Consider the following 23,715-nt stretch of genomic DNA (forward strand, 5'->3'; position numbering starts at 1 on the left):
ATACATTTTATTTGTTTATATGTCAACATTTATTCATTTTTGCTAGCAATATTTCATATCTTGTATTTAAAAAAAATCTTATTTGTTGTTTTATTTTCTTGTTACTACTTTAATGTTTTAACTTAAAAATGTATTCATTGTTATATATTTGTCCTCATTTGCCGTTGTATATACATCAGGCGCGGATCCAGGATTTCTTAGGGGGGGGGGGGCAAAATTGGAAATTATGCGAGCCAAATATTGGTTCGTTATGGTGACCAGCAGTGACGTAATTGGGGGTGGGTGGGTGCAGGGAGGGGCGAGTTTCCCCCTCCCTCCTCCGCGAAACGTGGAAGCTTTGACATTTCAATAAATTATTAGAGAAAGAAGACGATTTGTTTTACCGTTCCCAAAAAATAATCCTCGTTTGAATTGAGTTTTCCCCCTCCCGCGCTAAGCGGAAGCTTACGTTTCATTAAATCATTAGAGAAAGAAGACGATTTGTTGTGTCGTTATCCCTTTTTTTTTTTTCTTCTTCCTCTTTTTTCCTTTCTTGTATCTCCTCTTTTCCTTTTTTCTTTCCCTTTCCTTCCTTCTCTTTTATTTTTTAATTGGGGGGGGGGGGGCAACAGCCTGGGAGGCAAGTCCTTTTGCCCCCCCCCCCCGATCTACTTCTTCCCTCTTTTCTTTTCTTCTTCCTCTTCTTTTTTCCCTTTCTCTCCTCGTTCCCTTTCCCTTCTTTCCTTCTCTCTCTCTCTCCTTTTTTTTTTTTTTGCGGGGAGGGGGGGGGGGGGGAAGGCCCGCTCGGCCCCCTGGATCCGCGCCTGACAAGACAGTCGTCCAGCTAAAACAAGAAGAAGAAAGGAGAGGAGGGACAAAAATCGGTAAAAATGACCCGATAATGATTACAAAAAAGTGCGTGAGATAAGGGGCTTAAATGGTTGATGTTTACCAAATCAAATATGTACATGAGGAGGAAAAGCGGTCACAGTATTTAGAATTATGAAATCCTCCCCGCCTTTTTATCGCGGTGCGCTTTAATACCATTGACACGTGAGATGGAATCAATGCTCGTATCTACTCATTTTCAACTGGTCCAACGGGGCTTTAAACTACAACCATTTAATACCGAGCCGGGGTCCACGCTTACACAAAACACCCGGAAAAACTTCCGTGTCCTCTTCCGCTTTCGATAGCATTATTTGCCAAGTAGCAATTGGGTAAGAGATGTGCAGGTAGAACACTTCATGCCAAAAACAAGGTTCTATGAGTACCACTTACTCTGTCTCTCTTCTATCTGTCTCCGCAAATAAGTTACATATAACCTAGTTACGTCAATCGACTCGTACTAAGGATACATAGCTGCGGCGGTAAGTAGTTCAACACTTGTAAATTTTATGATTGATATTGAATTATGTCTGAATGTTTAATATCTTTTCAACAGCAGTTTGTGATAAGGCGAATCTTACCCGAGGCATCGCAGGGTTGTATCAATTGCTTGTGCTATTATGCTACTGTGGTGTGCTATCTCTGTTTCGAAATCTGATACAGTTACTGCCCTTTGACTTATTAGAGATCCGTTTGATAATATACATTCTTAAGACTATTGTACATTGATTATTGTCCCTTATTTTGTCTAGTGAGAATCTCTTTGCATTGTGCATGAATCTACAACCTTATGCTGGGAAATAGATTGTGTTGGCAATCGTTTGATGAAATTATTGTTTTGGTGGAAAGTCATCTTTCCTTTTATCTTTTTTCTATCAACCTGTTCTATGAACACTTAAGAAAAAGTTAATAACTTTATTTAACTTTTCGAAGGAAACATCAGGCCTGCTTTTTCCAATTTGTCGTGTTATTTATTGTGGGTTTTTTGCGGGGAGGGGGGGGGGGGACTGTGGTGGGGGTAGGTCATAGCCACTCACCAATGTTTAACTGCTCGGTCTGCATGCATGAATTAAATGTTAGTTTTCCTTATCACAGTTGGCTTCATAGTCTGTAGTATTATCAAAGCTATTCTCGGAGATTTTTAAGGATACAGACTTGTATTGAAAAAAGGTTCATTATTTTTAATTGAAGTTTAGGCTGCGATATTTGCTTGACACCTCTCTGTCTTCTAAAAAAGAAGACCATATGACATTGCAATTATATGACTTCACTGTGTGCACGTAACAATTTGCCGCATGTCGATTTCATAACTTAGCATTGATAGATATAGTTGTTATAAAAATGTCCCAAAGCGAGGGGAAATAGCGGAAGCGGGTCATCCGGAATTATCCTAGGGCTTTTTTGGTAAAATATTCGATAACAATCAAGGAAACTCATCAAAATAGCTGTTTGTGCAATTTTTCACAAACTAACTTTACAAAGTCATAACGTCTTCGAAAACAATTTGTAACTCACACAAAAATCGTGCTAAAGAGGAATCTAAAGGCCATCAGTACTAGTGTAACGGAGGGATTAGACCACACTGCAAGATCACTGGACAGGTGGTTATCTCATCAACTCAGCTGTCAAATAACATAAAATACAGAGGATCATGGGGGACCAATGGTCACCGATTATGCATTGTTTGTCATATAGAGGGCGCAAGTATCTACAAGTAGAGGAGTGTGGCTTTAAAAGACAATTGCTCTAAACGAAAGCAGAAAATTCAGAGGAGCAGACATGATGAACGTTTCAATTTAATCTGACTAAAAATAAGAAAGTTAAGATTTTTTGAAAGTTGCATAGTCACTATATAATGTGCACTTCAAATGGGCTGAATCGGTAATGTCACTGTGACGAAGTGCCGGACTACTTTCCCATTTGATCTAACGCACCATAAGTTATGGCACAGGAGCGTCTATTCTCTTTATAGGACCTATACTAATATGCTATCCATAAAATATTTTGAGTAGTACCCCAAAGGAGAAGGCAATTACATGACAAACATAAATAACAGATATTTGTGTAAACAGCAAACGACAGAGTCTGTCACAGTCCACTGACCAAACTGCCAATTTGAGATTCGCGTAGACTTAGTGATCTCATATTTCAAACATTCCTAACTTTTTTTTATTGGTCCGATTTATATCGATTTTCACCATTCTGTTTATCTGATTGTTCTGCTTTCATACAAATGAACTTATTAAATGGGTTAGATTGCCCTTTAACGGTATGGAGTAATCTCACAACTTCAAGGTGTTATAATAATTTACTGTGCTGTGACTACTCTCTATAACTTGTTTTAAAGCGGATGCTCTCCCCATTTATTTGACTGTCAATAGTCTTGCTGTCAAGAGAGAGAGATGAACCGCATTCTCACATTAATGGTTTAGAGGAAAGAGTAATTAATCATGAAAATACAAAGAACTAGCATCTACCTATTGTGAGATAAAGCTCATTTCTACTTTACACTTCACAAAATTATCAAAATATTGTTTATTGGATAGCTTTTATTTCGGCATTGGTCAAATTGAATAATGCTAAACTGATAATAACTATTTTCTTGTTGGTACCCGCAGACACCATTATGGGCCTTTAACTTATTAAATAGGTCTATGAGCTTAAAATGAGCTTGTTTGTAACATTGTCTTGTGTTTTACAAGTCTTCGTAGGCAAAATTTGGAACAATTGTATTTCTTGGGGATCCATAAACTACAAGCTCTGCTTTTTAGTGGATCCCCCCATTTTCTCAGAAATTAAGAATTTCTTGTAATAATGTTATTATGTGCAAAGTGTATTTGTATAGTTACCAGAAAAATGAATTATGTTTTAAAAAAAATGTAATACCCTTGTTTATCTTTCTGTTGAAAATTAAATAAATATGAAGAAAAAAATTGAAAAAAAAAAAAAAAACACGATTTCAACAGGGGCGGTTTTGGCGCTCCTTGCCCTGAAATCAACTTTCCATTTCCAGTTTTTACTAAATAGCAAACAATTAGGCCTGGTTAAATAAAGATGTTATTCTTATCAAAACCATGAAGAGTACGCGATTTACTTATCGCACTGCCTGAATACGAGGTGACAATTGCCCTCCGTTTCAAGGTATACGTATATTTATGTCAACAAGGATTCGCTTTCGTTTTCAGTTCTTTAAAATGTCCATTTCGTCTTTCATGTGAATTTAATACGTCAACTACTAGTACTTTATCCTGTGGAAGTACTGAAACGGGAATAAATCAAATCAAATATGAGTTGGTGTTGGCCGCGAATACTGGAATCTCCAAAATTCTAGCGCTTTAATAAACATCGTTCGTCTTCGGTAATACATCGGTGATAGGATTGCTTGCAAATTTCTCATAGCGTTCCCGGTATCATGTGACCGTGCTTCGGGTGGGGGGGGGGGGGGGCACTATTAATCAAGAAAGAAATCGAAAGTATACTGACATCGTATAGTCATGTGAGAGTACACATGATAATTATCATGTCGATAAATGTTTCCGGTTTAATAAATAGTGATGTTATCAATTAAAATATCGTTGGAAAATATTTGTTGATGGCATTACCAGATACTAGTATTACGCATGAAAGTTGGTTTGTGTTTCCTTTTCTTGATGTATTATGTTTTGTTGGAGGTGGTAGGGCATTTCATAGAAAAACGGAATACGCAACATCATGAGACACCAAAATAAGAGAAGGAGAAATAGAAGAAGAGGAAGAGAAAGAAGAATTAAAAAAAAAGAAAGAGGAGGAAGAAGAAGGGAATAAGAAGGAGAAGATCTAGAAAAGGGGAAAAAGAGGAAGAAGAAGAAGAAGAAGAGGAAGGAATAAGGAGAAGAGGAAAAAGGAGAAGAAGAAGAAACAGAAGAAGAAGAGCAAAAATAAGAATAAAAAGAAGAAGACATTGATCTATAGAGATAGAGGTAGATAGATACAAATAGAGAGAGAGAGAGAGAGAGAGAGAGAGAGGGAGAGAGAGAGAGAAAACACATTCGAGAAACGAGTGTCATAGTGCCTCGTTGACACTTGCCCGTATTTTGGTCCCGCACTGCCCCGCTCTGTGGCGTGCCAATGCGTGCCAATTAGTGGCACGCAGCGGCACGAAGGGTCACGTCTAATTTACGAATAGTTCACGCAATGCGTAACCACCAGGACACGCATTCGTAGACTATGATCATGGCATGCGAAAATTGCGCGGGAAGTATGCGCAGCCAAAGCGCAAATTGTGCGCAAATTAGTCGTTAACTAGTCGTGAATATGCATGCGTGCCACTAGGCCATCGGACACGAATCGGCGCGCACTGGCACGACTAGGCAGCGCATAGGGTGCGCATAGTTCACGAAGTGTTCACAAACGTTGCCAAACAAAATTGTCGTGCCAAAATTTTGAACATTTTGAAAATTCTGTCACGCATTTCACGCACGTCCCGCATCCGCCCGCATTCTCCCACACGCTACCACGAATACTTCCCGCACTGGCACGCAAGAGTATGTGTCTATGCGCAAACTATGCGCAAACCAAAATGCGGGCAAGTGTCACCGGGGCATTACATTGTCTTGGTGCCGAGAGGGTTAATGCATACACCTAGACGCATCCGGGGAAAGTTGATCAGCGTGTAATGGAGAATGCCAATAATATGTTCATCGAATTGTTTATAGAAACTTTATAGAAACATGAATCCTATACGTTACTGATTTACATCGATCTATGTCATCAAAATAAGGTCACTCACTCTATGACTAATGTTTCTTTGAAAGAGGCCTTATGGCTTTCAAGGTCCACGGGGTGACGTTTCAATTGGAAATAAAAGAAGAACAAAAAGAAAAGAAAAGCGAAAGTAACCAAACCAAACCAAACCAAACCAAACCAAACCAAACCCAAACCAAACCAAAACCCAAACAAAATCTTACAGTTTTAAAAAGCTTTAAAACAATGCGGGAATGTTTGTATCAAGTCTACACAGTTCAGTGACTTTGTTCATTAGAAAAATGTTTTAAACAGTGTATCTCATTATTTACATTCGGGTGTACGACATGGCACTCCTTTCCATTTAAGGCACTCAAAGGCGTGGTTAGTGCAATTAGAAAAAAAAAGGGGGGGGGGGTAGGGGAGATCGGATGTCGTACAACTAACGGTTGTTATTTTCACACTAAAGTACATTTTCAAGCCCTTATGCTTTGAGGGAAGTTCTAAATTAGTATTATCTTTAAAATGCCGTTGGAATTTAACTTTTTTCATTTTTGGGCCTGCAAATGGGACATAATACCTTTAACCTTTGATTAAAACTCGAGTAGTTATACAGGTGTCATATAGATTCGCAGTATAAGGGAAGTGCCTTGCTCTTCGTGGCCATTTGATTCATTGTAAACATCCATGATTAAAATCAAAACGTTTTGTATCTAAATGGTTCAATTTCCCCCGGAATCCATGCGATACTTTGCCTTTAAAAAAAAAATCCATCATACAGGAACGCCTCTTTCCTACTATAATGACATACGAAGGGGAATGAACTCCACGGGAGCTTTGCTATATTACATTACTTGCATCATACTTACAGAATTGGACCAATTTATTTTCTCAAGATAAAACATTCACGTCTATACTTGTATATTGTTGAGTGAACAATATTTAACATAATTATACTGTGCTTACATTCATCAAAATGTTGTTATTCTGTAGGTCGAAGTGACTTGTTACCATAATACAAATCATACTGCAAATAAAATAATTAAACGTTACTTTTAGTATTTTTGGTTGCATAGGCCTACATGTACATTGATATGAATACATACATGTAAGTCTCGGAAACCACAGTAGGAATCATGACTATAATGTTTTTCAGAGGTGCTAAAATCTGCATCGAAAGGGCATTGGTTGTTGCCATGAAATATCAATTTTCGAGGTTAGTAATTCTTTATAGAAAAAGAAACTTGCCATTTGTAATTCAGCAATTTCAGAAGCAAATGATTATATCGTTTCAATTTACCATGTCGCGCTATAACCACAAGGCAATACCGGTTCTTATGGAGGGGGGGGGGGGGCTATGAGGAGGTCAGGCCCCCGCTCCAAATGTCTTCAAGCCCCCTCCCCCTCTCCTTGAATGCAAGGACCGATCGATCGATCGATCTAATTAACTGGGTGTAAGCCACAAATATGTTTAAATAATTGAATTTTCTCTCAGGAATCATTACATTTATAAAAGAAAATAGTATTGTTAGAACAAAAATATTTAACTTTCATGGTTGAAGCAGATCATCTCAATCACATTAGGTCAGTAAGCAAACGACACTGGCTCGGAAACGCAGATATCCGTCGGATGCGCACTCCGGAAAATCCGTTAGAATTCTCGACCACTTTCAGAGTTTAAAAAACCAAAGGAAACAACTATATAGTTTGCGTAATGGCATGACGTGGCACGGGTAAAATGAAGCTATACAAAAGGGAACAGTATTTGATTTCAAATTGTCTAAGAAGTCCGGGTTCAAAGACTTGGTGTATCAATCTACTGGAGTCGCATGCATTATACGATTTTGATTTGATTTATGCATATATAGAAGTGTCTATCGTACATAAATCATTAATTTGATTTGATTTGATTTTTGATTTATTTATTTCTGTTTGATTTTCTTTTTCTTTTGCATTTTTACAAATATATAAAAAACAAAATTGCATAATCAATTAATCAAATGTTATACACATTTATTTAGCTGTATAAATATTTCATATCTATATAACTAACTAACAAATTACTACGTCAATGCTTTTACTAAAAAAATACGTAAGAAGATGTATAGCGAAGTTCAAGATAAACAGCAAACAGAATGCAACTATACAGAGTCAGCAGGATTTTTTTAAAGTTTTTTTTTAGATTGTTTTCTCTTACATCAAATGCATTTTTTTACAAATCATTCATATTAAACAAAAGTGTACATATTCTTCATAACACAACTGGATGCAATGTACATTGATGTTTTGGCTGAAACATGAATTGCAATAATAAAAGAAAAACAAATTAAGTACATTTTCATAAACTGTTTAGAAAACATTTTCATTTACATGATCAAAGAATAGTAAATGAGAAACATAAATTGGGACAAATCATTTTGTTCACGTACATGCAAATTAAAAAACTTGGTAAGGTTACGAATAATTTAGTTGTGAGCTTATGTTTATCATACCATAATACTGTGTAATGCATGGACATGCAAATATAGCAATCAAAATACCTTGGACTATTTCTTGACGCACTATGCTATTTCATTCACATGTATTTCATATTTTTGCAGAATACAAAATGGCGCCTGACAGAATTACACCAACTTTACCTATCTGGTCGTCTATGCTCTTATTGTTCTTTTGTCTAAATGGATTAGAGACAGTGAAGTGCCAAGGTACGTATTTTTCTCAAATTGAATATTTAATGACTTAAACTATCAAACTCAGATGTAAACAAATTATATTAGTATCCACTGTTATTTTTGAAAAGATGAGAAGCCGATGTTTGAGTTCGCATCCAGGTTAAATTAGACAGTTGCCCGGAGGCGGGGGGGGGGGGGGTGTATTCACTAATACGGTATACGGGGATGTACCGCTTTAATATGTTACTTTTTTGCAAAAATTCCCTAACACGGGGTATGATTTTGTGCTGCAAAATCCCTAAAAGTGCCCCCACATTTCTGATCTTGGTCTTAAACATGGGTTACTATTTTCGTCAGGATAATATCTCAACCATAATCTCGCTACAGTGAAAATTCCAGATGCGAAAATCCCGCAAAAATAATTGAAATCATTTTGCTTTTTCATCCAAAGTCCTCGCCGATGGTCGCACAGATTTATCAATATTATTAATTTTATCTCTGCTTCTGACTAATTTACAAACTGGTAATCCCACCCCCTTCTCGAGCGTACGCAAAACAAATTCTGTGTATGCAACACACGAAGAATCACAACTTAGCCAATGCCACTACAACTTCCGGCTACCATTTTTTGAAAGAAGCAGGAAACTTGCTTTAGAGACGCGCCATTAGATATCCAAGGTGAGTAGGAAGTTTTCAGAAAAAGACCCCCCCCCACATGTAACAAAAAATGTCTCCTTCCACATTATACGTTGGATAAAAAAAATCACCCCATGTTTAAAAATGAAAAGAAAACAAATTCACCCTAAAGATTCAGTTGAAGAAAAAAAAAATCGACCCCTGAAACTGGAAAAGCTGTTACTACGACAAATTAAGGTATGTGAAAGTGTAAATCATTCATGCAAATGAAATACAGCTATACTTTAAACATAGGTTGCGTTTTGAATGGAAGTCCATAATAATGGGTACCAATTTATGCCAAAATGACCTTTAAAAATGAGGTAGCCCTACCTCTCCAATGCTACGCTGATGCATAATAATATGTGATTCTCAATCTGATATTCTGAATTGAATACTTTTTGGCTGGCCTATATTGATTTTGTTTGTCTGGCTTTCTTTCGAACTGCATTATGCTGGCTCCCATGATGATAGGTTCTTTCTTTCTCCTCGTTTATCTTATGATCTTATCTTCTTCTTCTTCTTCTTCTTCTTCTTCTTCTTCTTCTTCTTCTTCTTCTTCTTCATTCTCTTCTCCTCTAAGTAAAGGTTTATTATATACCTATGCCTTATCAGGGTGTTCAATTTTGAAAGTAATTTTGCTTTCGGTTCGTTTTTTTTTTACATTCTCAAGGGTCTTACGAGCTTCGATTGGTCAATGGAAGCGCGCCAAACGAAGGTCGGGTTGAAATGCGATCGAACTCCTCGGACTGGATGTCATTGTGCGGCGCGTACTGGGACATCGGTGACGGATCGGTAGTCTGTCAACACCTCGGCTTCACCAACGCGACTTCGGTGTCGCGTACGGCCCGCTTCGGGTCGAGCACGGGACGGATCATGTCTACGAACTACCAGTGCACGGGGAGTGAGAGTCATCTCGAGGATTGTCCAGTGGGGCAGTTTTCCGAGGGGGACTGCCAACATTCCGCTGACCCAGGTGTGGTCTGTTACCCTTCAACCCCAGGTAAGACTGCAATTATTTGAAGACCATCGCTAAGGGTTTTAATCAAAAGAATTAAAACTGATATAAATCATTCATATTCAAGTATGAGTCGATCCATAAGTTTTATTTTAAACTACTTGGGAATGGAATTTCTTGGAAGGTTTCAAGGAAATATTTCAAAGTTTTAGAGTATTTGCCCTTCTATCTTCTTGTTTCTTCGTCCGTTTGGAGACGCATGGCAAACAGAAGTAAAAATGAATATCGATTAGTTTTTGTTAAGATTAGTTTTTGTTAAGATTCCTAAAAATACGTCTGTGCATTTTCATTATTGACTTACATTCATTTTCAGTTTCTCTGTCGTCTACCGCAATTTTTAAGGTATAATTATATTTTCAGTTGTACATGTGATTGTTTAATGATTCGTATGACGACTACAACAGACAGTAAAACATTAACAAATTTCTGGAAGTGGGCAAAGAATGAATTACTGGAGGCACGAGAGGGGGGAGAAGTAGAAAGAGAAAGAGAAAGAGAGAGAGAGAGAGAGAGGGAGAGAGCAGGGTTGGGGGGGGGGGGGGGGGTGTATGGGAAAAATCTTTGTCCAGGATTCAGCGATTTAAGAGCTTTGTTGGTTAATCGCATGTATTATGATGACCGTTTTTCCTTCGTCGGCAAATTTGAAAAGTTGATGACCATTTTTGTAGTTGATAACGCCAGGCGCGGATCCAGGATTTCTTAGGGGAGGGGGCCCAACTTTTTTTTTTTACTCTCGAAAATTTGAAAATCGCGCCGGCCGAAAAGTCGCTCAGTGGGGGGGGGGGGGGGGGTAAAGAGCACAATTTTTTTTTTTTTTTTTTTTTTTTTTTTTGCTCCCGAAAATTTGAAAAACGCGCCGGCCAAAAATTCGCTCAGTGGGGGGGGGGGGGGGGGGGGGGGGGGGGGGGGGGGGGGGGGGGGGTAGTGAGCACATTTTTTTCTCAAGGGGGGGGGGGCCCGGCCCCCCCCCCCCCCCCTGGATCCGCCACTGGATAACGCTACCATTATCGGGAATTTGAAAATCTGAAAAATATTTTTTTTTAAATCATGAACACATAAGTCTTTTTTTTTTTCTTTTTTTTTTTTACATGTCATTAACCCAGACTCCGTCACGAATGGTCATCATAGATACTAACTAAGTATACCTTCAGTCTGACATTAGAAACAATTGCAAATGTTTTTTTGAGGCCGCCATCCTTGTCAAGCTTTGCTTATGATTGCGGTCTCCTGCACTTTTCCAACACAATAGTTCGGATAATACTTTAAATTTATGATACTATGTTATGGAAATAATAAGTTTCGTTATTATATGTACATATATTATGTAAAAAAAAAAACATTTTGACATGAAGAAATTATTGTTTGTTTATGTTGTATTATACCTTACATTTATATGTTCTTTGTTATTCAGTTATATTTTATATGGAAAAAAAATGCAGAAATAAAATAAAATAAAATCAAAATCAATATCAAACCCGAATGATTCAAACTAGCATATACGCTTTTATCGTCATTTTCATTTTCAATAGCGTCGATGATGACGACGATGCTACCTAACCTGGTGACAACGCTTCCGCCTGATGTACCCATACCCGTTCGGCTGATGGGCGGGAATAGTCCCTTTCAGGGGAGGGTAGAAGTCTATCTCAATAATGCTTGGGGAACGATCTGCGATGATAGCTGGGATACTACCGATGCTCGGGTTTGTATACTTAGTATAACTGTAAAGACTTTCGAAAAATCAATTCAAGGGAAAAATCTAATTGCTCGAATTACGCACATGTAGTACGTCATTTTCATGTTCGACAATTTCAATAGATGACGCTCAAGCCCTATGCTACGGTCACAGAGGTTCGTACGAACGACAATTTCGTACGAATCTCCCTGTTTTTCCATTGTCTTCCCGAATTTTCATTGTCTGAAAATCGTTCGTACGGCGTTCGTAGCAGTTCGTAATGGCATTTGTGACCGAGGCTTTAGGTTGATATGTTCGAAAGTAGCTGTGATCGAGTTAATCTAATTTGGAGAAAGTGGCCATCTTCGGGTTTTTTCTGGTTATGTCTTCCCTTCTTATCTCTTCCCCGTTTTGTTTGATACCCTTTACAATTTTCCTCTTTTTTGTTTGGAAGGTTTTGTATCGTATTCACGATTTTAATTTTTCAAATCTTGTGTTTTCGTTTTAGCAACCTCTTCTTCCACTCCTTGTCTCGTTTTTTTTCTTTTGCTTTTAATTCTTCCTACAAAAGGCGATACTCATATATATTAACTCCAGCATTTTTAATTATTTCCATTTCGTATTACACGAAAAAGAAGATGAATAAGAGGAAGAAAAAGAAGAAGGAGAAGAAGAAGATTTGTTTTAATGGGATCGGTAGTACACGTATACGATACAAACCAAAAAGTATAGACAATTTTCGTCAAAATTCAAATTAATGCAATACGAAATTAGGTAGCAGTGAGGTAAATTTGTCCCAGCTCACACTCTCATCTTTCAAACAATCTATCAATATATTCAAGTTTAAACATTTATATTAACTTACGTCAACAACTCCGTCGTTTATCAATACACCAATAGATCGTCTGTCGTCAACTCGGCTTCCAAGAAGTTTTCGCTGCTACCACCAACGCTCGTTTCGGCCAGGGCCTCGGACCAATCCAAATGGACGACACTCGATGCTACGGCAGCGAAACGTCAATCCTCGACTGCCAACACCGTGGCATTGGCGTCCACAATTGTCGGCACACGGAGGACGCTGGCGTGATATGCTTGCCCGAATGTAAGAGAAAAATAAGCGTGATGATGATGATGACGATGATGACGATGATGGATGATGATGATGATGATGATGACGATGATGACGATGATGGATAATGCTGAAGATGATGATGAGGATGAATTGATGATGATGATGGCGGATGATGATGGTGAATGAAAATGATGGTGAAGATGATGATGATGACGATGATGGATGATGGTGATTATTATGATAATGATGATGAAGAAGATGATGATGATGACGATTAAGATCAAGATAAAGACGATGATGGATGATGATGATGAATTGATGATGACTATGATGATGATGATGATGGCGGATGATGATGGTGAAGGATGATGGGTGATGATGACGACGATTAAGATGAAGATGAAGATTCTGATGATGATGATGAGGATGATGGTGATAATGAATTGTTGATGATGATGATGATGATGGCGGATGATGATGATGATGATGAATTGATGATGGAAGATGATGACGATTAAGATGAACATGAAGTTTCTGATGATGATGCTGGTGGTGGTGACAATTACACCCCAAAGAAGAAAAAGACGACGAAGAAAGAGACGGAGAAGAAGATTGTGAAGAAAACGAAAATGAAGAAGAAAATTATGATGATGCTGACGAAGATGGCGATGATGACGAGCTGTCAGTGATAAAGAAGATGCAATAGCGCTGTAGAAGAAAAAGATTATGAGGATGATCATGATGGTGGTTATGAATGTCAAGAGTCAAACTCAGTCTTTTCGTAAAGGCGCTGAAAGTAAGCATTGAAAAGGATGTTACAAGCTCATCAATATAACATAAATTTGTTCAATCACTGCAGCTACAGATGATATTTAGTATGATCATGTGGAGACCTGGTGCGTTTTAAATCAGTAGACCAACTCTTTACCCAATATAGGATTTAAAATAATAATAACAATAATTAATACATTGGAATGTATTTCAATCAGTTTTATTCTCGTCAAAACAGATAGGTTTATATATATGCAAATCAAGTTTTTATTTTGTTTACCTTTGTCACGCAGCCCGCTTAGCTGGCGGCAGCAATCACTCCGAAGGTCGCGTCGAGGTCAGGGTGGGAGAACAATGGCAGACGGTATGCGGCGTCGGTTTCGACGACATAGATGCGAACATTGTCTGCAATCAGATGGGGTACGGAGAAGTTCTTAGCATGTCGCTTGGCAACGACCGGTACGGCAACGCCACCGGCACTGCTGTGGTCAAGAACGTCAACTGCAATTCCAACTTTCAGCTGATGTATCAGTGCGCGTCGGAAGTGGTACCTGACGGGGACCCACAATGCACCAGCGACAATGACGTCGGCATCGTCTGCTCAAATTCTGGTGAGTGAAATGTCTTTCCCGGTCCCATTTTTCCTTGGAGCTTACTTTGGAATAATTTAGAGCAACAAGCCGAATAAACGAGAAGATTTTTTTTTGGAACTTAGCAAGTCGACTTATTTAGGACGAGAAGATGACGACGAGTCGACTTTTTGTTTTGTTTTTTGGTTGTCATCTGAAAGGGTATAGTCATGTACAAGGTGACCCATACCCCTATCCCCAAAATGTTTAGACTGCTTTGCCCGTTTGAGAAAAAAATACGTCTAAGACCCCCTAATCACCCGAGTCCCCTTTGAGTGACTTTTCAGTGCGTCATCATCGCGGCATCTTGTCTTCTTGTCCTACACAAGTCGACTTGCCGAGTTGCAACAGCTCGTCTTCCCGGGCCTTCTCGTCCTAATCTCGTCCTAAACAAGTCGACTTACTTAGTTCCATAACATTTGGAACAAAATGACGTAGATTGGATTTGCCGATATAATTTATACAGATTCATAATTTATACTAATTTATACATGCTCCCCTTCCTTCATCTTCCTTCTCCCGCTCTTTCTCAGATTCTGCAATGGGACTTCGTCTGGTTGGCGGCAACAACATCTTCGAAGGCCGCGTCGAGGTTAACATCAACAATACCTGGGGAACCGTGTGCGATGATTACTGGGACATGGAAGACGCTTCGGTAGTCTGCAACCAGCTCGGGCTCGGCCGGGCCGTCGAGGCCAGAAAGTACGCCAGCTTTGGCCGGGGCTTCGGACCGATCCACATGGACGATGTCCTGTGCTCTGGAGACGAAGCAACCATCTTTGATTGCGAATATAACAACCAGACTGGATGCTCTCACAGTGAAGATGCCGGTGTGGTGTGCGCTCCAAAAAGTGGGTACCGACTGTAGATAGCAATTGCTTTATAAATAATAAATGATGAAAAGAGATTCCTTTAAAACAAAATCGTATCCATGCATAATAGCCTTTTATTATATCGAGTTGCCAAAGGCAACTATTTTGGTCAAATCAACTAAAGGACAATTTCAATAGCCTATTGTATTTCCCATAGATATCATTTTCGGGTTACGTTATACGTCATTGTCATGCTTGCACATTTAAATATAGGTGACGACCGTGACGCACAAGTCTCTTGCCTTCGGTCGGTTTGTCAAAAGTAGTTGCTATCGTGTTAAAATTTATTCTCATCATATTTGTTTTCCTATGAATCACTTGCTGATACCTTTTGGTACAATAACTACTTATTTCACTATAACTTTTATTCAGAGCAGATTACCTAGACGATTTGATTCCAAGAATCATCTTGTCGGGTCAGAATGCATTCTCATTGAATGTGAGGGCCACAGAAGTCGCAGGCAACCGGTTTTCTGTCAGAATTCTTGCAGAACGAGTCGCGTCTTTATAAAAAAATTATCAACTTTTGAGGCCCTTTATTTCCTCGTAATTTTTGTTTTTAATATCCTCCAATAATATTCTACATAACATGAAAGTAAATGCTGTTGTTTTTGCTCCCTGTCAAATCTCAGTTCGTCTCATGGGAGGTATGAACTCGTACCAGGGTCGAGTAGAGATGTTCGTGAACGAAGAGTGGAGCACAATCTGCGACACGCAGTGGGATGAGGACGAGGCCCGAGTTGCTTGTCGTCAGCTCAAGTACGGCTTCGCAGCTACGGCCAAGACCGGTTCGTACTTCGGAGAGGGCACGGGGCCGATCCTCGCCGAGAACATACGGTGCAGCGGTTATGAGGGGTCGTTGGTGCAGTGCCCGCAGTTCGGCATCTCGCCCAACACGACGTGCGACCACTCGCGTGATGCTGGTGTGATCTGCTCACTCCCCGGTAAGGATGTATATAGTCTAGGATATTATCCCAAAAAAGTTACCTATATCATCCATTATGCATGAACAACAATGTTGTTGGCATAACCTAGCTGAAGCTAATTTAAATCCCTGCTGTACTACTTGTAGCTACTTGCTCCCTCTATATAGAAAACAATGCCTAAGCGGTGCCCGTTGGTCCCCCATGATCCTCTTTTTCTTATGTGAAATGAAAGCTGAGTTGATGAGATAACCACCTGTCAGTGACCACGCTGGGTGGTCTAATCCCTCCTGGCGAAACTAGTACAGACGGGCTTTAAAGTTTGGCCCCGGTCGAGAGCCCCCGAAACAGACACCAAAGTCGGGCCGATTTCACCACATAAAGCCCATTCACCACACTTTATGAACGTACCATCATATAAAAATCAATTTGTTGACATATCGTAGGTGAGTTCAAGGGCGAAGGGGTTGGATTTCTCCTTTACAACTAAAAGAAGCGACTTTTAGGGTAGCAATTTCAGGAATAAACAAAAACTGCCCCTTCTTGGGGAGCAACTGTATTTATTTATAAAACTCATAAAATACTCAGTAATCCATTAAAGGGAAAGTCCACCCCCAAAATAAGTTTGTTTCGATAGAGGCAGAATAATAATAAAATCAGGTGAGTGAAAGTTTGAGCAAATTCTGAATGAAAATAAGAAAGTTATGAATTATTGAAGTTGTGATCAATCAAATACAAATTGGCAACTCTGTGACTTATTATACGAGCTCTCCTTCATTTGCTTTGTGCATAATATTCCATAAAATCATGTTTTCTTCGTTATTGATGACGGAATATATATTTGTTCCTTGCAGGGGGAGTATAGAAACATATTTGCAATTATTATATTTAGGGTGCATGTATGGTTGAAATTTTCTTGAGGGAAAATGAAAATTTTAGATTTTTTTTAGTACTGAGCAAATGGAAGTTGAGCTCGCATGATACGTCATAGAGTTGCCAATTTGTGTTTGATTGATCACAACTTCAAAAATCCTAACTTCCTTATTTTTAATCGGAATTTGCTCAAACTTTCACTTACTTGTTTCTCTCATTTTTCTACTCCTATTAAAACTAACTTAATTTCAGGGTGGACTTCCCCTTTAATCTACTCAAAACGCATAAGCGTGGTCACTCAATCATGTGGTTTGATTAGGCTGACTAAGTTGTATCTTGATTTAAATGTTACCAATGTACAAAATCAAGAGTATGTCCACAAAATCAGGACTTTACTCGACCGAACATCTCCATGACTACATTCAGTATATCTTATGATGATTACCGACATAATTCAGAACTGCGGATACTTCAGTCTTTTATAGCTATGTCAACCACACGTCTGAATACATCCCCTCACTCTTCCAGCAGTAAAGAAAATCATATTCACTTCGATCTAATTCAGTTCCTTCCCTCCTCTTCCCAAAACCACGAAATAAAACTATCTTCAAATTCTTTAATCTGTTGTCCCAAGACTATTGACTGAACTAACTACATTTCTAAGAACTAGTACTTATGTTTTCTTAATCGAAAAACATTTACCTATTATTTTCCAAATTTACTATTTTCCAGTAGTTTATTAACTAAGTAACAGCGCCTTAAGGCATAAATAGTCAAGTTTGACTGAATTGCGTTAAAACCTAATCAAACAACAAACAACAACCATTTACACCCGCTGGAAAATGCGCTATACAAATCAAATTTATGTTGTTGTTGTTGTTATAATAACAATAATAATTTGTACTATTATTATTTTTATTATTATCACCTTCTCGTTCATACACTCAGAAAACAACATCACTCTTCGGCTGGTCGGTGGCGAAAACGCCTACGAAGGTCGGATCGACATCGAGCTCGATGGCATCTGGGGCACGGTCTGTGACAACAACTGGGACAAGAACGATGCTCGTGTGGTATGCAAGCAGCTAGGTCTTGGTCCCGGCATCGAGGCCGCGAAAGGAGCCACCTTTGGACCGGGTACTGGACCGATCTACGTGGACAACCTGGCCTGTAGAGGACACGAGTCGTCAATCGCATTCTGTCCCAACAATGGGGTAGAAGTCCACAATTGCACTCATGATAACGACGCAGGAGTCGTATGCTCAGCTCCTAGTAAGACTTATTATGTTTTACTCCCCTTTAATAGTAGAAGTGTAGTATAAGAAGTATACGAACACGAGGCTAATCTGCCACAAGATCAATTGTACAATTTTAAGAACAATATATTATCAGATAAATGATTAAAAGCGCGGTAATACATGCAAAACAGAAAGAAAACGAAACGGATTGCATTTACTGTATTAATCGGAAGAAATAAGAAAAGAAAATAATACATACAGAATTTTCATTTTTTATTAAACTACAAAGCGATAACTGAAGCAAAATACAATTATTTTTTTATTAGTATTCCAATAAAAAAGCGAACATTGATTGGAATGTCAATACTTATATTTTCGAGGATGTGACCTAATATAAATATATTTAAAACGTACATCAATATTATATGATTGCAACTCATTCTAATCTTTTGCAGTCGGAAGAAACACATGTGGTTGTCTATAAATAATTCTAACCAGCCACAATTAGGTATATTAAAGTATTTTTAAAGTCTTTCAATGCACGATGATTACAGCAATAGTCAGTAATATGCCAGTCTCAGCACTTCTTATTTTTCATTTATTTTCAGTTCTTAGCAATTGAAACTTGTCGCAAATATAGGCATGGTGATTTTGTTCAGTTAATAATAAAAATGAAGATAATGATAACAATATTAATAATAATAATAACATAATAATAATAATGATGATGATTATAATAATAATAATAATAATAATAATAATAGTGATAATAGTAATAATAATCATCATCATGGGTTATTTTATAGTGCTCATGTCCGACATATTTGACTCCTGACGCTCCACTGCTATTTATAAGGCGCTCTAGCATTTCAAGGAACTAATTCCTACAGGGTACCTATTAACATCACCTGGGTGGGGAGTGGCAAATGTGGATAAATGTCTACTTTTTAAAGCTCACTACATTCAGGACCCATACTTGCATTCAGGACCCATACTTGCATTCAGGATCCAAAGCAGAATTCAGGTCCTGCAGTCACGACCCGCACTTGAAGTTATAACATTTTCTTTCGTGCTTTAATCATAGTCCGACTTGTAGACGGTTCCGGTCCGTACGAGGGCCGCGTGGAGATTCTCCGCAACATCGTATGGGGGACTGTATGCGATGACGGTTGGGACATCAACGACGCCACTGTGGTCTGTAACGAACTCGGCTTCGGCAGCGCCAAGCGGGCCGTCCCCGCTAGCTACTTCGGCTCTCGCTCTTATGGCTCTATCCACATGGATAACGTGGCTTGTGTAGGGGATGAACAAAGCCTCACAGACTGCCCACACGACACTACCCATGACTGCTCGCATTTGGAGGATGCTGGAGTTATCTGCACAGGAAAAGGTATATGGTTAACACGATCAGATGTACCCTGATCTGTCGCTACCTCCAAACACATAAATGAGCTTTGTCAAGTTACATTACAAGGAAGACGAGGTCATAGCCAAAATGCCTTCCATGGCATCTTGTTTAAGGTTGCCAGAGGTAAAAAGTGAAAAAACAAGATTTATCTGTGAATTAGCCCTAAATGTTAATTTGCATAATTTGGCAACAAACAATTCCCTGATTTCATAAAGTCACATGTAAACAACAGTATTTTTCAATGCTTTATCTTGATGTAGATGTGGCACGTGACTTTGCAATTGGCTCCCTCCAAAGACATACATGAGCTTTGCCAAGTTAAACTACAAAATATTACGAGGTCACAGACACAATTTACGTGATCACATTACTGAGAATATGTCGAAGGTTTTCAAATGTCAAGAATTAAAAATCTGTTCTCTACTTCAAAGCAGTTTCTTTCCATGTGTTTCCTTGGCAGATCTTGCATGTGATCTTCCATCACTCCCTCCAAACACATACATGAGTTTTGTCAAGTCACATTACAATGAGGATGAGGTCATAGCCGTCATCTGTACCTATGGCAACGGGTCGGTGGAGTGGCGATGCGGCACCGACAAGAGATGGACAGGACTATCCCTTACCTGTCCTCCCAGGAAAGGTTAGCAATCTCTGCTTACATCTGCTGATCATCAGGAACCCGTCTCACAAAGCCTTTTTTCGATGACAAATGACACAAATCAGTGACATATATGCAGATAACCAATCAGAAGCAAGGATTTCAGCAACTTATAAGAAAGACTGTCATTTGTCACCGATGGCAAGTTTTGTGAAACGGGCCCCTGATGACAATACAATGCAATGCAATACTTAGCAGTACTATACGATAACTAAAGAGTTAATAGATTCTACAAAAACGAAGAATAGAACGAATAAAAACATAATTAGACCAAAGCTTTTTGTCTTGCACATGTCAGAGTAAATCGCAAAAATGTGATCTTTCGCGCGCTTAGTACTCTCAGGTTCAGTTTATATTTGTCTGATTTCGGCTTTCTGTTTATTCTTGAAAATAACCCCGATGAGTGGAAGAGGAAAAGCTGTCTCGTTGCTATATGATAACTAATTCATTGAAGCGCTTTTGTAACTGGATATAGGAATGGTCATTTACCAGGTAGTAATTGGCTCAGCCAGTAGAGCGTCCGCCTCACAACCGGGAGGTCGTGGGTTCGAACCCCGGCCGCGTCTTAGCAAAAGACGTTAAAAGATGGGAGTTGTTGTTACCTTGTTTGGCGTTCAACAATAAGGGACAGAGCAACGTCGACCTGGCGCTGCTCAGTGGCTGCCGGGCTCACGATCAATTGGGCAAAATGGATTTCCGTTTCGATTTAATAAAATTTGGAGTGGACTATTAGGCTATTATTATTATTATTATTATTATTATTATTATTATTATTATTAATTGTAAATAATAATAATACTAATACTCAGTTTTTATATAGCGTTTATTTTCTTTACGTAGTACATGTACCTTTAACTTCCTTAAAGGTATGTTCTGCATGTCAGACAGGAATTAAAGGTGAATTTTCAGAGGAGATCGGGTGGGGGCGAGGGGGGAGGAGGGGAGGAATAAGTGCCCGTCTGCCCGATGTAATATATATATACTTTTTAATACATGCATTGCTTTGTATAAAAGTCTGAAATTGATACTGGCTTTCAGTACTTTTTTTCTGTGCAGGTTTCTAGAAAGTCTTAATGATGTTTTTTAATTTGTTTAAAAGAAGATGTGTTTCCATGACACTATCTAAATGTTACCATTTCTTTTTCTATAGGACATCCTCGTTCCAATAAAACAATGATTGTAAGCATAGTTGCTGTATTGGTGGGTCTAATTCTCATTGGATTGATGATTATCTTGATCTTCTTTGTCGTACGGTAAGTTCGTCGTCATGTTATAATAATAATTCGTCAGAAATAGATGACCATTCATTCTTTATTACACTGCATTTGAAAAACGGTAACAATTTTGCAATCTAAAGTTTCCTTTTGTTGGAGTTAATTGGGGATTGATTCGGTAAAATCTCATAGTTTCTTTTTTAATCAGGGCCATCTTTAAATCTTAGAACGGTCATAAGTTTCGCCTCCTTTATACAAAGTGAACACCCGAGAAGATTAAAGCCTTATATTAATTTAGGATGCTAATAATTCTGTTAAACTTGACCCTGAATCTAAATCAAGTTAGAAAAGTTGAAAAATTAGACCCTAGCATAACTTCTTTTTTTTTTGGGGGGGGGGGGGGTGTATACATGTACCCGAATTTGAACAAAACCCTAAAGCCAACGACGGGTTTAAATTCAGTAGAAAAACCTTTATTTTTATGAATTCGTAATCCACAGGAGTCAACGCAGACGAGGGTTCGGCGGCGCCATAACGATGTCTGACGTCATCGCTCATATAGAAACCATCAAGAACGCTGCCACCACCAACGGTGATCGTAGCAAGCTGGAGGGATGCACCACGGCCATGCCCGAAAACGATATCACGGGTGTCGACGTCGAACCCTTCAATGATCACGCCGTGGAAAATCCTAAGTACTACGACGGAAAAGATTCCAAATCCAACGCAACGGGCGGTTATGCTCGTCTTATCGAATAGTTCGAATGGCTTCTTGGGCAGTACTGTTATAATTTTGAAAAGACTTTGTATGTATATACCTGTCAAACCGTCAAAATGACTTTACATCCATTCCAAACTGACCAGTTCTTGGCTGTTGAAGGATATGTAAAATAATGTTTGATAAACCTGTTGTAGGTCCGTTATCGGTCTCGTTGATGCGACTGAGAAAACCTTCGTCACACCGTCAAACCAATCCCAAGTAGCCCGATGTTATCCATTCGAGATGATTACGGTTTATACTATCATTTTTATGTCAGTGCATTCGTGTTTCTAGGCGGTTTGGAATCGTTTCCCTTATTTTTGTCAGGGTCTGTTAGGTTGAACTTCCCCGGGAGATCCAAAACCGGGACAAACGCGGATCGGTTGTGGACTATTCAGGGACAGTTCGGCACGCATCGATCGATTCCCGTTAAAGTGAACGGTAAACGGTTTCGACGGTTTTGGCCGGTGTGACTGCGGTTTCTACAATATCAAAATTAAGACGTATTTCAATTTTATCTTTGATTTTTAGATTACATTTCGCTTGCAAATATATGATTAAAAAAATGTTTTCGCTTATTTAAATTTGTTTTGAAAATATATGACAGGATTACTGCTGGCAAACTAGAAGTTTATCAGAAATTCACAATGTAATAATTAGCCTCATCTGGGTCCCGTCTTACAAAGAGTCGCGATTGATCCAAATCAATCGCAAGTCCTGCAATCAATCGTACGTTTGCAGTCTCCTCTCTCTTAAGTACATAGTTGCGATTGATATCAATCGCAAATAAGTTTCGATTGATATCAAATCGTTGTAAGACGGGGCCCTGGACTTGCAAGCCATCAGCATTCAGGATAGTATGGAGAAACCTGGAATATAATTTTTTTTTTTTTTTACAAGTCATGCTGTATGGTGTTTTAAACTTCATCTAAAGAAAGGTCAGGGAAATTTCGTTTTCATGGAATGCAGGGAACCCAATGTTTATTTTTCCGACGTCTTGTGAATTTAAAAGAGATACGGATCGTGTATTTATATTAAATATGTACGATGTACCAGCCTGAGAAATTTGATCATTCTATGTCTCAAATTTGTTGCCTTTTCCTTATTTTATTGTTTGCCAGAAACAATCAATGGTAGATATTTATCGGCTTTCACAATAAAAAAGAATATTTGTCGAAGATTCGGTATTGTGGTAACCACAATCGTCGGCAGCTGAAAGCTGAAAGGTAATGCTGCTTGACTAGGTTAGAATGGTGAAATTCTACTTAAAGAGACTTGGTAACATTGTTAAAGGTGAAATTCAAAGAAAATCACAAATATGTCAACTTATGTATCACTAGAAACTGGTAAGCTAACAGATGGCCATCGTACGAGTTTGAGGTCAGCTACATATCGGGTGATTTATAAAAATAAAAATACAACCACCTCCATAGCAGCTGGGATATACGAGAGATTCGCCAGAAAAATAACGATGTTTTAATGACGTCACAACAGGGACCAATACTGCCCAAGCAGACGACATCCATAAAGAATGAACATAATTGCAAAGCTATTATTTGTCAAATTATAATGAGTTTAGTGTATATAAATGTACTAGCACGTCAAACCGATCAAAAGGGGACATGACCCGATTCTGATAACTAAAATCTTATGCTTGTAAATACACAG

General features: G+C 38.7%; 1 protein-coding gene across 1 annotated transcript; it reads left to right on the top strand.

Moving 5' to 3' along the window:
• Positions 1-1,107: 1,107 nt before the first annotated feature.
• Positions 1,108-23,117, top strand: LOC115929562 (deleted in malignant brain tumors 1 protein-like). The gene is made up of 13 exons (XM_030998939.1): positions 1,108-1,349; positions 8,190-8,294; positions 9,610-9,939; positions 11,484-11,656; positions 12,530-12,731; positions 13,766-14,083; positions 14,635-14,952; positions 15,606-15,917; positions 17,718-18,041; positions 19,092-19,397; positions 19,876-20,055; positions 21,224-21,326; positions 21,788-23,117. The coding sequence occupies exons 2-13, from the start codon at positions 8,198-8,200 to the stop codon at positions 22,044-22,046; spliced, it is 2,922 nt and encodes a 973-aa protein (XP_030854799.1). The 5' UTR covers positions 1,108-1,349; positions 8,190-8,197; the 3' UTR covers positions 22,047-23,117.
• The last annotated feature ends 598 nt before the right edge of the window (positions 23,118-23,715 follow it).

The sequence above is a fragment of the Strongylocentrotus purpuratus genome, unplaced genomic scaffold (assembly GCF_000002235.5).
Source record: "Strongylocentrotus purpuratus isolate Spur 01 unplaced genomic scaffold, Spur_5.0 spur5_contig_861, whole genome shotgun sequence".
Lineage (NCBI taxonomy): Eukaryota > Metazoa > Echinodermata > Echinoidea > Camarodonta > Strongylocentrotidae > Strongylocentrotus > Strongylocentrotus purpuratus.